Source organism: Oncorhynchus gorbuscha, linkage group LG14 (genome assembly GCF_021184085.1).
Source record: "Oncorhynchus gorbuscha isolate QuinsamMale2020 ecotype Even-year linkage group LG14, OgorEven_v1.0, whole genome shotgun sequence".
NCBI classification, from domain to species: Eukaryota; Metazoa; Chordata; class Actinopteri; order Salmoniformes; family Salmonidae; genus Oncorhynchus; species Oncorhynchus gorbuscha.
This window is the reverse complement of record NC_060186.1, coordinates 47,944,930-47,961,522: the sequence shown is the minus strand read 5'-3', so window position 1 is coordinate 47,961,522 and position 16,593 is coordinate 47,944,930. Positions and strand designations below refer to the sequence as shown.

General features: G+C 42.6%; 2 protein-coding genes across 4 annotated transcripts in view; both read left to right on the top strand.

The window, feature by feature from the left end:
• The window catches only part of LOC123995002 (5'-nucleotidase domain-containing protein 1-like), a 55,118-nt gene extending 52,104 nt beyond the window's left edge, over positions 1–3,014 (top strand). For both annotated transcript variants that reach the window (XM_046298195.1, XM_046298196.1), the window contains 2 exons: positions 136–304; positions 1,151–3,014. In XM_046298195.1, the coding sequence (XP_046154151.1) occupies positions 136–304; positions 1,151–1,266 (285 nt within the window). In that variant the 3' untranslated portion in view covers positions 1,267–3,014. The remainder of the gene's footprint in view (positions 1–135; positions 305–1,150) is intronic.
• Positions 3,015–3,282: 268 nt separating this feature from the next.
• Positions 3,283–16,593, top strand: part of LOC123995000 (dermatan-sulfate epimerase-like) — a 28,099-nt gene continuing 14,788 nt past the window's right edge. The window contains exons 1-3 of one of the 2 annotated variants that reach the window (XM_046298192.1): positions 3,283–3,438; positions 5,594–6,068; positions 14,878–15,131. In XM_046298192.1, the coding sequence (XP_046154148.1) occupies positions 5,638–6,068; positions 14,878–15,131 (685 nt within the window). In that variant the 5' untranslated portion in view covers positions 3,283–3,438; positions 5,594–5,637. Of the gene's footprint in view, positions 3,439–5,593; positions 6,069–14,877; positions 15,132–16,593 lie in introns of those variants that run through there. The other variant, XM_046298193.1, reaches the window with a different exon arrangement.

Here is a 16,593-nt window from a genome sequence, read left to right as displayed (position 1 = left end):
AATCGGGTCTGGCATTCGAACCAACAACCTTTCTGTTACTGGCCCAACGCTCTTAAACGCTAGGCTATCTGCTGCCCCGTACCTCTTTCTGGTCAGTGAATCACTCCCTCTTTAACCCATGTGATGTGCTTTCAGGACCAGGGCATGAAGGCGCCCTCTGCTCCATCAGAACAGTGGGGATCCTACTTTGTGGACTCACACAAGAGTGGTGAAGGGGACGAGGAGAGCCAGAAACTCACCTGGTGCTGCCATAGCATCCACAAATACAGCACCATGGCCATCCCCAGTGTGGAGTCTATTGCAGGTACAGGGAGGAGAGGGCTACGGGGGCCCACTGACACTGTGTTGCGTAATGACCTACCAAATTGCTGTATTTATTTATTTAACCTTTATTTAACTAGGCAAGTCAGTTAAGAACATATTCTTTTTTACATTGATGGCCTACACCAGCCGAACCCGGGACGACCCTGGGCCAATTGCGCGCCGCCCTATGGGACTCCTAATCATGCCGGTTGTGATACAGCCTGGATTCAAACCAGGGTGTCTGTAGTGACGCCTCTAGCACTGAGATGCAGTGCCTTAGACCGCAGTGCCTCTTGTCTTGAGAGAGGCGTGCTCTGCTAGTTTAAAGAGTCATTTTACCCCAGATATCCTCTACTACCTGTTCCTTATTCTTGCTAAGAAGTGCTGGTCACACTTTATTTGGATAGTCCAGATAGTATGACCATCTGTAGAATAGACTGTTGATAAGCAACTGCTTACTAAGGTTACAGTTATTGTTAAGGTTAGGTTTAGAATAATGGTTAGGTTAAGGGGTTATGTTTAGGGATAGGATACGGGTTAAGGTTAGGGTTAGTAGATAGATAGTTTAATGTTACTGAGCATCTACAGATGGACTATCCAAATAAAGTGTTTGCCGAAGTACTTACTAAAACAGTTTGTTCCTTTTCGTGACGGTTTGCTTTGGCAGAGCTTTGCGCAATTTCCAGAAATCAGAGAGAGAAATTTTTTTAGTCATGGACCACTCCTAGCTATTGTTGATGATGTGTGCAGAATGGAAACTTTGAGGGTTACATGTCCTAGCTAAGCAGGCAAAACTGGTTGGTATGACATAATTCTCACTAGTTTAATCTCTCGTCCTCCTCCATAGATCTGCCTCTGAACTACAAGTTCCCCAGGTTCTGTCCCAACAAACCCTGCACCACCGGCTACTACCCCAGACCCCCAGATTCCCTGCTGAGAAAGTTCCAGAGTCAGTCGTCATAAAGAGTCCCTCCTCCCCAGATTCGCCCCCGCCCTCCTCAGCCTAAAGGGGAGGAATGTGCCTCCATCTCGCCTGTAGTTCCACACCTGAACCACGCCATCGATCCCTCTGGCACAGGAAATCGCGCTCACATTGGTAGAAACCATGGGAATGTGAAAGCACAGTATCTCTCTCTGCAAGTAACCTGGCTACATTTGAACGTTGTTCTGTACGTGGATTATTGTGTGTGGAAAAAATGTGACTTCCAATTGTATGTGTGTGTGCGTGTCAGCAAGCAGTGCTGATTTTAAAGCATATTATTCATATTGTTTCATGTGAAGACCACTTTTGTAATGTAGCTAGATAGGTAATTGATGTTCCAGTTAAACCCCCTACAAGTACATCATTCAATGTAAGTTAATAACTCTTCAGAGTACTAAAACAAAACTTTACGCCCTGTAAATACTGTCCTACATTTAGTTTTTGGGTGTGTTTCCTTACCTCAAAAAACATGATCGGAGCTGGAGTGCAACGTTGCAGTCACAGCGGTGTTGTCTGTTGTCTCCAGAGAGATTCCTAATAATTCATTATGTCCAGTATCCTTGGTATGATGTGTGTGCGTGTGTATAATACATAATAAACAGCCATTTTGGTTTTCTGTTTCACTGTATGCATTTCAGTGACAGTAACTTAAGATGTCATTTAAGATAAAGCATTTCCCCTGTGTTTGTCACAGATTCCCCCCGGTACTGCTGCTCATTCCGTGCACCAGTTCCGGAGTTCTACATCACCGGCCTTCTAGGCTTCACTGAACTGTCTAATTACGCACTCGTGGTTCCCATTTCCCCTTATTAGTAATTGTATATACTCTGTTCACCATTGTCACCATGCCCGTTGGTCCTGTGAGTACCTGTGTTGTTTCGGCTTTCGTGCTGCGTGTTTTGTACAATTATTATTACGGGTCTCGTAGCCCGTGCATTGTTCTTACGGGTCTTACCTCGTTCTTTTGTTTGGGTTGCATCCCAGTGTGTTTTGTATTTGTTCTGGGCATCGTCCCCGTGCCTTTCATGGCATGTTGTTTAATCTGGGGTATTAAAACCCCCTATTATGTATTCCTGCGCCTGTCGCCAATCATTTATGCAACGTAACGGTATTGATTTTGTGGAAGGTGTTTAAGAGGATTGTTCTTGAAGAAATGGCACAATCAGTCCTTAGTGTTACCTTTTTCTGTTGAAAGAATAGAAAATAATAAAACGGTAATATTGGATGCTTAAAGATTATGCTCTGTGTACTCTGTTATTCTTTTGGTGCAACAGTAAACTATAGTGCTGTTGGAGTGACTACTGTGTAAAAATGTGTTATACTTATGCTTCATATGCAGTACCAATTTGAAGATATGCTTTAATTGACTTCTGAATGGTTACATGTGTTGGTTAGCTGCATATAGACTAGTTGTATTATAATAATAAGGAACAAGTCTTAATTTGCTTGCTTGTAGAAGTATTTTTACAGGAAGTACTTTAGAGAGGACAGCAGACCTTAATTGGTCTTTGGATTATTTCCGTTTTAAATGTGTGTGTTGGTGTTAAATGCAGTGCAGTTTTGGTGATTGTATTCCATTTACTTTTTTCCCCCATCTGATTTAGAAACTTTTATTTGCTCATTTGCCTTATGTTCAATTCATTAGTGGTATTTTAGTGTTCTGGAGAAGATGCAGGGATAGTGTTCGATGTACTGTCTGTGAAATAAATAAAGTTATACAATTTTGTTAGACACTGCATTTTTCTGATGATTTGACTTTTCTGGAAAGTTCAAATAAAACATCTGAAAATGTGTCGACGTCAGATCATTACAAAATGGGATTCGACTGTTTCAAAATGTGTTTTATAGACTGTTTGGCTACTTTTAATTCTACACATATGTTCTCTCTACCTGGATTTTTGTGTCTACAAATCAGTCAATATCTGTCTCTCCCCTACTTCTTTAGTCACTTTCCTCTACTGCCCCTCCTCGTTCGGCAGAATTGCTGACGTTCTTCTCTCCAAAACCTTGCGCAAAGAGGGTATACTTTGTTCCACTACTTGAAGAATCAACGTATCGATGCATGTCACGGGGATTACATTTATAACACAGAAATGACTTGGAGGGGGAGTGTCACATCTGGACTACAATTGTACAACAACGGGTTTTGACAGGTAGGCTAATCTTGATCAGTGTATTGTTCTTTCTTTACAACAAACCACCGATCGATTTTTTCTTTTTAAGACTTCCGATCCAGTGTGCTATCTGCGCATATTTATACGTTAATGCCGTGTGTTATTAAACGTTTTTCGATGTTGTAATAATAATTCACTAATTACATTTAAGAAAAGTACTATTTATGTAAGTAGATGTACATATTTACACGGAATAATGAACTAAATATTTTTTTTGTCCTTGTGACATTCGGGAAACGGATGACAAAAGTCACATACAAGGACATTCGATACGATATGTACAAGTGTAGGATATTGTAAGAGTTGTGTAAACGTATTAAAATATGACCATTTTATTTCCCATGACCCGAGGAAAACTAGCCTACTGATATGAAAAAAAAACGGACACTTAAGGCAAAGGTGTCTTTTTATATGACTAAAACATTTGTTAGAACGCTAGCGACCTGAATGTAGACTATCCAAGGTAAGGAGATGTGTGAGCAGCCAGGTAGGAGATATAATATGTGGAGCTACTTTACTGTAAATTGGTGGTTGCCACTGTAAACCCTTGAGTTTAGGGTTTGTATTAGGCCTACTTTCGAGTGATGTAGTAGTATAGAATAGTTTTCATAATACACATTCTATAGTCATTTGTTTCTCAACGTGGTCATTTGAAATAGTCTTATCAAGTTTCAAGGGCACAGGTCTTTTAAAAACTAAACGTCTATTTGAGAATGATTTGCCCATTTTGTGCCATCCGTTTGTAATGTTTGTGTAAATTGAAAGAAAACAAAGCAGTCAAAGGTTAATCCAGCCCAGGAGAGGGACAGCTGTCCCCCTCAACTGGTTTCCTTTATTCCCCTAAACCAATCAGTGCTCCCTAAACACATAGCAGAAATAGGTTTCACTTCCACATCTAGGGTTCATGGGCTTTATGGCAGTAATGGTAGACTATCTGATGGGCAATCTGCAGTTGTTACATCCATTTGTAGACATTTTAATTAAATATACCCATTGATTCTTGAAAGATAGAATTTATAGATCCCCCATGAGCTCAGTACAACTGGCATACCCCATCAGAACCCCACATATGAAGTTGTTTTATGCATTGTGAACAATGTAAACGTAAACAAATACTGTTAGCCTCAAAATGGTTCAAACAAATAGTTTGTATGTCATGGATGGTCAGTCCTTGTATCTATATCTCTGTCCATGAGTTTGAGGATGGTTGTAATTCTCCAGCCTCATCCCTCAGCTGTTACAAAGTTGACCCCTTTGTTATTGTTCAAACTACAGATGCCTCTTTAAACTGGAATGTGCCCGTTTATGAGGTCAGGTGTCATATCTAGCTAGTTGGTCAAGTGAAGCAACATCTGCACAATAATGGACATTTAGCTCCCTCGTCCCCATTGGTGTCATTTTTAGTAGGCAATACTAAATTGTGTATTACAATACACTACCGATAAAACTCACGCGAATAGGACTGACCAGAGTCTAGACTCTCTAGACTACCAAATTCACCACCGTTTGATTTTGGCCTAGGCAAGTGCCAGGAGTAAGGCACTGAAATGGATGTCCACGTTCTTGAGAAGAGATGACTTGCTCCACCATAGTGTTAGATGTACCAGGTGATGTTAGTCATTGGTTAAGCCAAACCACTATAACTGATGAATAGAATACCACAGAGATCTTTCTGACAATGTTCTGACTACATGGCTAGATTCACCTGAGACACCGCCAAACAAATGTAAGGATTATCTACCCTGATGAACACACCTCTCGCCAATAGCTGGATACACTATCAATCTGAGGTATCATAGCACACTATACACATTACAGCTACATCTTCTCAAGATACACATGGGGGAGGAGGAAGGGGGGGGGGGTCTATTTTGATTATTCATATAGATAAGTTGCATTTTTACAACAGAGATCTGAGCTTCCCTTTCAGTTGTCACAGTCTACAGTCTACTTGAAGCGTTTCAAAACTTGTCAGAACAGTAGGGGGGAGCCAGAATGATCAGCAATACAGCTGTATCCAATTATTCAAGGAATGTAGCCCTCATATGAAAAAGCTGGGGAGAGTTGAGAGAGAGAGAATATGGCTGTCTGGCTTTCTTAAAGTCTTTTCTTCTCCCTCTCCTTCCCTCCTCAGCTGAGCTCTGTTGGAAATGCCACTGCGCCCTCTCTGATGTGAGGATGAGGACCTACACCCGAGGGGCCCCCACAGTGTTCTTCATAAGTCTACTGTGGCCCCTGGTGGCCCCGGTGGTGGGGGTGGCGGAGGAGACGATAGACGCCAGTGGAGGGATACCCTTCATGGGAGGGAACTACGATGGACACCCCATGCTGTACTTCGGCCAGGGCGAGGTGGAGGAGCTGCAGTCGGCGGCGGCTGGGACACACCGGGAGATGGCCGCGAGGATCCGCGAGGCGGGGGAGGCCATGCTGGAGCACCCTGAGGATTACCTGCCCCCCTGGAGCCCGGCCGAGTTCAGCGCCCGCTGGAACGAGGTGTATGGAAACAACCTGGGAGTGCTGTCTATGTTCTGTCTGCTCTACCCACACAGGGCCGGGGCCCTCGACCTGGCCAAGGATTACATGGAGAGGATGGCAGCTCAGCCTAGTTGGTATATTTTCTATCTTTGTTTTTCCCTTATTTTTGTGTGAATTTTCAGTTGCAATCAATTGTCTGTGAATAGCATCCCTAACCTATAGGGACACGAAATAAGAGATACAATCAGATATGCCCCTGTGGAAACAGTTACTGTGTAGTTACTCAAATTCAACCCATAAGTGAATTGCGCGCTTCTCAATTGCAGAAAATCGCTTAGCCTACCCTTAGCGGGAAGAAAAACTCCCACACGTTTTTCTCATTACGTGAACAATACTGGTCTTTTTGGAGAAGGTACAGATGCTGCCTGCTATCTGTATTTCTCCTTCCTATCACCATGTGACCACTGGGGTTAAATGCCAAATCCTCCTCCTCTCCAGAGGACCTTTAACTGACTCAATCCCCCTCCATAGTATCTCTGTTCAGACCTGTGGAAGAGATGCCCTGTGGTCCAGGAAATGTGTTTAGCAGCTGTATGAATTTATTGCTTAACATGCTCCCATTCAAAGGAAATGAAATGTTCAGATGTTGAGCTGAATGGCCTGGTGCAGTGGGATGGGTGGACTAGGGTTCAGGTGGTGGTGAGAGACTAAGAAAAACATTTTACCTGGGTTCTCAGAGGGGTTACATGGGAAATCTCATCTGCATTTCACATTGTTCAGCCCCAACCTAAGGGATGGGCGAATGACTCTTCCAGTCTATAGACTCAGAGGGGAATAGCTTAGGTAGTCTGGATGATGTTATATTTCATTTTCATTGTACAGTACTAGGCTGTACTATCTTGCAGACTTCTTCGCTTTCTGTTGCATAAGAATAATAAGCGAAGAAGAGGCCAGCAATGAGACTGCATGTTGTTGCTGTATATTTAGCCAACCCTTACAGTACTGTACTTCAGAAGACCCCTGACCGCCCGTGAGGGTTGTGAAACTTCAGTGGTTTCATTTTTTCCCCGTTAGGAAAGTGCATTATAGCAAGCTTTCTCTGCACGTCCCAAGCCACGGAATTCAATGTTAAGGAGGGGTCTCTGATATATCGGGCAAGGCGTTTCACTGTCGCTGCCAATTTAGTCATGTCGCCTGCGTTCTCAGGACGTCTGGTCTCTGCTTATCAGCCTCGTGGTCAGGGGGCTTCCCTTTTCAAGTGTCACCTTTCTCTCATTCCTTTTCAGAAATAAGCATTACCTCAGCTCCGTTGTTTTAATCCTCTATTTAGCCATCAGCTGCTGTGTCTAGCCAACCTATTTCAGATAAAAATGTTTTATTTAGGGTCAGTGTACATTGGTACATGTACAGTTTACCATTAGTTCAAATTTGTGAAACTTCTCACAAAATGGAAGTCTGTGCCACATGTTGAGAAATGAAAACCCACAAGGACGTTTTCACATTTTAACTACACACAATGTGAGTTCTCTCCTCAACCACACATTTACTAGGGCTTTGGAATCTCTCAGGGATCCTTAAAAGTGGCTCCAGGAATCAGTCAACTGTGGTATCTGTGACCTTCAATTATGTCTCCAACAACTTGTTGAGGAGAGCCATATTCCATATTCCAACTCCAGCTTGTGGCGCACTGGTTCCCTGGTTCGGTTTTTAAGGCAGTTCATGTGTAAACACACAGAAGAGACGTCTTGTGTATTTTGGCGTAATGTAATATACAGTACAGTGGTGACATAGAATCACTTCACTCATTCTAACTACTTATACAGTGCATTAAACTTGGTTGGTGAACCAAAGACTGTAATGAAACATAATTGAAACTCCTTTCTTGATGAATAAAGTTGAAATCCCTTTTTATTCAATTTAATTTAAACCCATGTAGAAGGAACATTTATTCCCAATGAACTTCCTCCGGTCGTTGACAGATGGAAATAATGTATTAGCTAAATCAAATGGAAGAAATGCTGCCAGAGGGTGGTGGCATATCTTTGGTATTCATGAATATTAGAGTCGCATTTAAAAGAAAAGCAGGCAGCTGTTTTGATATTTGGCACTGAGTAAAGTTTATGGGTCCATGTGATGATTTCAACCTATGTCTTTTAGATGTTCTGAGAGGAACGATTGTCAAGAGGGAGCTGAAAATGTAATTACATGGCACGCACTTTAATAGCAACTGCTCAAAATACAGGTTGCTTTTTGGATTTCTTTTTTATTGCCACATCTGAAGTCAATTTGACTATAATTACACAGAAAGAGCTTTTAAAGAACACCTCTTAGCAGGTGGTATATGAGATTAATGCATGGGCATGGACTATTTTGCCAATTTAACAATTAGTACCTCTTAGAAATAGAAGTCAGTCAGCATTCTGAGGTGCCAGCTACTTTACAAATAGCACATAGTGCACTTTAAACAGCACTTTAAAAGGCAGGATATGTTGGAGTAGGACTTTAAGGCATGTGTGAAAATGCTGTTTTGTATGTTCTTTTGTAAAGAGAACAAAAAGCTATTTAGTAGCTGATTACAAGCTTGGACAAATTATGCAAATAGCCTGAGAAGGATTAGTTTAACTCTACACTTTTAATGACATTTCACTTTCCAGAATATATACTACCCTTTCTGTTTTTGCAGCCTTGCTTGGGCTAGTGTGAAAACGGAATTTCAAACAATTCAAGACTATTTGTAAGGATACTACTTTGTGATATTACTGTTTTCTTGTGTATTAACCCTGTGAGACCCAAGCATAGATCCAAACGAGGAAAAACATGTATTTACTGTTCAGAAATATTTCTAATCGGCCTCTGATTATGAAAATAATCTGTTAGTTTTATTTCAAGTTTGTAGAACAATTTTATGGAAACGTTGCAAAGAAACACCATTGAGCTTCAATGGTAGGAACATTTTGTTGTAAGAACATTTTGAAATTCTATAAAAATCACATAAAAATTGATCAAAAGCATTGATGGGATGGAAAATATTGTCTTATGTATATAAACTATATATACAGAAGTAAGTGGACACCCCGTCAAATGAGTGGATTCGGCTATTTCAGTCACACCAGTTGCTGACAGGTGTATAAAATTGAGCATGTAGCCATGCAATCTCCATAGACAAACATTGACAGTAGAATGGCTTTACTGAAGAGCTCAGTGATTTTCAACATGACACCGTCATAGGATGCCACCTTTCCAACAAGTCAGTTCGTCAAATGTATGCCCTGTTAGAGCTGCCTTGGTCAACTGCAAGTGCTGTTATTGTGAAGTAGAAATGTCTAGGAGCAACAACGGCTCAAACGCGAAGTGGCAGGCCACACAAGCTCACAGAGCGGGATGGTTGAGTGCTGAAGCATGTTGCGCATAGAAATTGTCTGTCCTTGGTTGCAGAATTCACTACCGAGTTCCTAACTACCTCTGGAAGCAACGTCATCACATGAACTGTTCGTCGGGAGCTTCATGAAATGGGTTTCCATGGCCGGGCAGCCTCACACAAGCCTAAGTCCACCATGTGCAATGCAAAGTGTCAGCTGGAATGGTGTAAAGCTCGCCCCCATTGGACACTGGAACAGTGGAAGTGCGTTCTCTGGAGTGGTGAATCATGCTTCACCATCTGGCAGTCCAACGGACAAATCTGGGTTTGTCAGATGCTAGGAGAACGCTACCTGCCTGAATGCATAGTCCCAACTGTAAAGTTTAGCGGAGGAGAAATAATTGTCTGGGCTGTTTTTCATATTTCGGGCTAGGCCCCTTAGTTCCAGTGAAGGGAAATCTTAACGCAACAGCTTACAATTACATTCTAGACGATTCTGTGCTTCCAACTTCGAAGCAACAGTTTGGGGAAGGACCTTTCTTGTTTCAACATGACAATGCCCCCGTGCACAAAGTGAGGTCCATACAGAAATGTTGTTGAGATCGGTTTGGAAGAACAAGACTGGCCTGCACAGAGCCCTGATCTCAACCCCATCAAACACCTTTGGGATGAATTGGAACGCCGACTTCGAGATAGGCCTAATCGCACAACATCAGTGCCTGACATCACTAATGCTTTTGTGGCTGAATGGAAGCATGTCCCGGAAGCAATGTTCCAACATCTAGTGAAAAGCCTTCCCGGAAGAGTGGAGGCTGTTATAGCCTCCATGATCATGTTTGGTCATGTAGTGTACATCTGAAATTGTCATATTTTGTCTGAAATAGCAAAATTGATCAACTTGATCTATAAGTATGGTGCCGAAGAACATGGCTGACGTTTTACATTCTCCCAACCAATTATGCAATTTTGTTATTTTTGTGTGTGTTTTGTGTAACTTCTTTTTTAAACTTATTCTGTACATAAAGTTGCTGCTACCGTCTCTTATGGCCGAAAATAATTTCTGAACAGAAAAGCGATTATTCATGGGGACTGGAAGAAACTTTTTCCTTTAATGAGTCCGATGAGAAGGATATCCTGCTTTCACTGGACAGGCCCATATTCATGCCTTTTGCGTGAAAAAAAGACACCGGAAAAGGGGACGCAGATCAGGATCCTTCTGAGAAGCCGGAGTCGAGCGAGTAAACTCCCAATGCCTTCCATTCTCCTTGCTAATGTGCAATCTTTAGAAACTAAAATTGATGACCTACTATTAAGATTATCCTTCCAACAGGACATTAAAAACTGTAATGTCTTATGTTTCACAAGATGTGGCTGAATGAAGAAACGGACAATATAGAGCTGGCTAGATTTTCCATGCACCGGCAGAACAGAGACACTACCTCTGGTAAGACGGAAGGGTGGGGGTGTGTGTCTTTTTGTCAATAACAGCTGGTGCGCAATGTCTAATATTAAAGAAGTCTCGAGGTATTGCTCCCCTGAGGTAGAGGACCTTATGATAAGTTGTCGACCACACCATCTACCAAGAGGGTTCTCATCCGTATTATTCGTACCCGTCTATTTACCACCATAAAGCGAAGCTGGTACTAAGACCGCTCTCAACCAATTCTATAAGGCCATAAGCAAAGACTTTAATGCAGGCACACTTAAATCAGTTTTACCACATTTTTACCAGCATGTCACATGTGCAACCAGGGAAAATAAAATCCTAGACCACCTTTACTCCACACACAGAGATGCATACAAAGCTCTCCCTCTCCCCTCCGTTTGGCAAATCTGACCACAATTCTATCCTCCTTATTCCTGCTTACAAGCAAAAACTATGGCAGGGCTTGAAAACTATTACAAACTACAAAGGGAAACCCAGACGCGAGCTGCCAAGCAACACTGGAGCATGCATGAGAGCACCAGCTGTTCTGGATGACCGTGTGATAAAGCTTTTGGTAGCCGTTGTGAACAAAATCTTTAAACAGGTCAACATTCACAAATCCGGCCAGACGGATTACCAGGACGTGTAATCAAATCAAATCAAATCAAATTTATTTATATAGCCCTTCGTACATCTGCTGATATCTCAAAGTGCTGTACAGAAACCCAGCCTAAAACCCCAAACAGCAAACAATGCAGGTGTAAAAGCACGGAATTCAATCAAAGCATGCGCGGACCAACTGTCAAGTGTCTTCACTGACATTTTCAACCTCTCCCTGACCTAGTCTGTAATACTTACATGTTTCAATTAGACCACCATAGTCCCTGTGCCCAAGGAAGCGAAGGTAACCTGCCTAAATTATTACGAACCCGTGGCACTCAGATCGGTACCTATGAAGTGCTTTGAAAGGCTGGTCATGGCTCACATCAACAGTATCCCTAGACCCACTCCAACTCGCATACCGCCCCAACAGATCCACAGATGACGCAATCTCAATCGCACTCTACATCACCCTTTCTCACCTGGACAAAAGGAACACCTAATTGAGAATGCTGTTCATCAACTACAGCTCAGCATTCAACAACATAGTGCCCACGAAGCTCATCACTAAGCTCGAGACTCTTGGACTAAACACCTTCCTCTGCAACTGGATCCTGGACTTCCTGACGGGCCGCCCCCAGGTGGTAAGAGTAGTCAACAACATGTCTGCCACGCTGATCCTTAACACTGGAGCCCCTCAGGGGTGTGTACTTAGTCCCCTCCTGTATTCCCTGTTCACCCACGACTGCCTGGCCAAACACGACTCCAACACAATCATTAAGTTTGCTGACGACACAACAGTGGTAAACCTTATCACAGACAACGATGAGACGGCCTATAGGGAGAAAGTCAATGAACTGGCAGTGTGGTTTCAGGACAACAACCTCTCCCTCAATGTGAGTAAGACAAAGGAAGCTGATTGTGTACTACAGGAAAAGGCGGGCCGAACAGGCCCCCATTAACATCAACGGGGCTGTAGGGGAGCGGTTTGAGAGTTTCAAGTTCCTTGGTGTCCACATCACCAACGAACTAGCATGGTCAAAATATACCAAGACAGTTGTGAAGAGGGCATGACAAAACCTTTTCCCCCTCAGGAGACTAAAAAGATATGGCATGTGCCCCCAGATCCTCAAAAGGTTCTACAGCTGCATCATCGAGAGCATCCTGACCGGTTGCATCACTGCCTGGTATGGCAAACTGCTCGTCATCTGACCGTAAGGCACTACAGAGGGTAGTGCGAACGGCCCAGTACATCACTGGTGCCAGGCTTCCTGCCATTCAGGACCAATATAATTTGTGGTGTCAGAGGAAAGCCCATAAATTTATCAGAGACACCAGTCCCAAAGTTAAAGACTGTTTTCTCTGCTACTGCATGGCAAGCGGTACCGGAGCGCCAAGTCTAGGACCAAAAGGCTCCTCAACAGCTTCTACCCCCAAGTCCATTAGACTGCTGAACAATTCATAAAAATCGCCGGACAATTTACATTGGCACCCCCCTGTTGTACACTGCTGCTACTCGCTGTTTGTTTGTTACCTATGCATAGTCACTTCACCCCCACCTACATGTACAAATTACCTCAACTAACCTGTACTCAGTGTAGAAAGTGTAGACATTGTTAATGTTGTAAATTACTATTTTAGCTGAAAACAGATGCCTCACATGTCCTCAACTGGCAGCTTCATTAAATAGTACCAGTAAATCACGTCTCAACATCAACAGTGAAGAGGTTCCTCTGTCCAATGTCTATGTTCTTTTGCCCAACTTAATATTTTCTTTTTATTGGCCAGTCTGAGATTTGGCATTTTCTTTGCAACTCTGCCTTTCTTTGCAAGGCCAGCATCCCAGAGTCGCCTCTTCGATGTTGAAGTTGAGACGGGTGTTGCGGGTACTATTTAATGAAGCTGCCAAGTTGAGGACTTGTGAGGCATCTGTTTCTCAAATTAGACACTCTAATATACTTGTTCTCTTGCTCAGTTGTGCACCGGGGCCTCACACTCCTCTTTCTGTTCTGGTTAGGGCCAGTTTGTGTAACAGTATAGACTTTACGTCCATCCCCTCGCCCTGACCTGGGCGCGAACAAGAGACGCTCTGCACACATCAACAGTCACCCTCGAAGCATCGTTACCCATCGCTCCACAAAAGCCGCTGCCCTTGCAGAGCAAGGGGAACCACTACTTCAAGATCTCAGAGCGAGTGACGTCACCGATTGAAATGCTACCAGCGCGCACCACCGATAACTAGCTAGCCATTTCGCATCGGCTACACTTGCGCTTTTTTGTGAAGGGAGTAGTACACAATGTTGTACGAGATCTTCAGTTTCTTGGCAATTTCTCACATGGATAAGCCTTCATTTCTCAGAAGAAGAATAGACTGATGAGTTTCAGAAGAAAGTGCTTTGTTTCTGGCCATTTTCACCCTGTAATCAAACCCACAAATGTTTATGCTCCAGATACTCAACTAGTCTAAAGAAGGCCAGTTTCATTGCTTCTTTAATCAGAACAACAGTGTTTTGCTGTGCTAACATAATTGCAAAATGGTTTTCTAATGATCAATTAGCCTTTTAAAATTATAAACTTGGATTAGCTAACACATTGTGCCATTGGAACACAGGAGTGATGGTTGCTGATAATGGGCCTCTGTACTCCTCTGTAGATATTCCATTAAAAAATCAGCCGTTTCCAGCTACAATATTTACAACATTAACCACGTCTACACTGATATTTCTGATCATTTTAATGTTATTTTAATGGACAAAAATTTGCTATTCTTTCAAAAACAAGGACATTTCTAAGTGACCCCAAACTTTTGAACGGTAGTGTATATATTTGAATGGATTAACTATTTTGTGGGTTTTCTATGTATGCAGACTATATAACTTACTTTTAGCAATATGTAGTTGTCCTTTCTGGATTAATTACTTCTCTATGTTGAAATTTATGGTCCTAAATGGCAGTATTCTGACCTCATAAACCACACATTAACGACACATACAGTACCAGTCAAAAGTTTGGACACACCTAGTCATTCAAGGGTTTTTCTTTATTATTTCTACATTGTAGAATAATAGTGAAGACATCAAAACTATGAAATAACACAAAAGTGTTAAGAAATGTGAATATATTTTCGATTCTTCAATGCCACCCTTTGCCTTGATGACAGCTTTGCACACTCTTGGCATTCTCTCAACCAGCTTCATAAAAGGTTTAGATAGCTGGCTAGACTAACGAACCTAGAAATATATTAAATTTTAGCTGACATGGGCTAATTGAGTGAGTAACAAGAAGAAAACTGCTGATGCACAACCAAATTTTGTATTTTGTATTCTACTACTACTCTATATAACAGTAGGTTGAGATCCTGACTGACTCACCCCCCCCAAAAAAAAAAAAAAAAATTGGAGAGGGGCCCCTAGCGGCCGCTAATGTCACTTATGCCTAAAAATAGCACTGAACAGGCAGCGTTGCAATTTTACAACCCTGTGTCTCACAGGGTTAAGTCTTGAACATGTATTTCTTACATATGACTATACTTATCTATCCTTTTCTCTGTGTCTTGCAGGTTGGTAAAGGATGCTCCCTGGGATGAGGTTCCTCTAGCCCACTCTCTGGTTGGCTTCGCCACAGCGTATGATTTCCTGTATGAGTACCTGAGCAAGGTGCAGCAGGAGCGCTTCCTGCAGGTGATCGGCAACGCTACACGCTACATGTATGAGAAGTCCTACATCCGCGGCTGGGGCTTCCAGTACCTGCACAACCACCAGCCCACCAACTGTGTGGCTCTCCTCACCGGCAGCCTGGTTTACATGACCCAGGGTGAGTACCACTGATTCATGCACTGTGTGTGTGCGTGTGCGTGTGCGTGTGTGCGTGTGTGTGTGTGTGTGCAGATGCGTGTGTGTGCAGGTACGGGCGGGCAGAGAAACACAGAGAAACACCATGATTATATATAAGAGCGTCTGCTAAATGACTTAAATGTAAATGATTACTGCATTATCAGATTTCAGACGGTTCCTTTAGTATTTACTCTGTAGCCTAGATATGGGTGGCAGGGTAGCCTAGTGGTAAGAGGTTGGAAGGTTGCAAGTTCAAATCCCTGAGCTGACAAGGTACAAATCTGTCGTTCTGCCCCTGAACAGGCAGTTAACCCACTGTTAAGGACATAATTGAAAATAAGAATTTGTTCTTAACGGACTTGCCTAGTTAAATAAAAAATACATAAAACATATAGTTTACACACGCTTAGGTTGGAGTCATTAAAACTTGTTTTTCAACCACCACAAATTTCTTGTTAACAAACTATTTTCTTGGCAAGTCGGTTAGGACATCTACTTTGTGCATGACCCAAGTTATTTTTCCAACAATTGTTTACAGACAGATTATTTCACTTATAATTCATTGTATCACAATTCCAGTGGGTCAGAAGTTTACATACACAAAGTTGATTGTACCTTTAAACAGCTTGGAACATTCCAGAAAATTATGTCATGGCTTTAGAAGCTTCTGATAGGCTAATTGACATCATTTGAGTCAATTGGAGGTGTACCTGTGGATGTATTTCAAGGCCTACCTTCAAACTCAGTGCCTCTTTGCTTGACATCATGGGAAAATCAAAAGAAGCGAAGACCTCAGAAAACAAATTGTAGACCTCCGCAAGTCTGGTTCATCCTTGGGAGCAATTTCCAAACGCTTGAAGGTACCACGTTCATCTGTAGAAACAATAGTGCGCAAGTATATACACCATGGGACCACGCAGTCGTCATACCGCTCAGGAAGGAGACGCGTTCTGTCTCCTAGAGATGAACGTACTTTGGTGCGAAAAGTGCAAATCAATCCCAGATCAACAGCAAAGGACATTGTGAAGATGCTGGAGGAAACAGGTACAAAAGTATCTATATCCACAGCCAGACAAGTCCTATATCGACATAACCTGAAAAAGCCGCTCAGCAAGGAAGAAGCCTCTGCTCCAGACTACGGTTTGCAACTGCACATGGGGACAAAGATCGTATTTTTGGAGAAATGTCCTCTGGTTTGATGAAAGGAAAATAGAACTGTTTGGCCATAATGACCATCGTTATGTTTGGAGGAAAAGGGGGATGCTTGTAAGCCAAAGAACACCATCCCAACCGTGAAGCACGGGGGTGGAAGCATCATGTTGTGGGGGTCCTTTGCTGCAGGAGGGACTGGTGCACTTCACAAAATAGATGGCATCATGAGGGGGGGAAATTATGTAGATATATTGAAGCAACATATCAGGAAGTTAAAGCTTGGTCGCAAA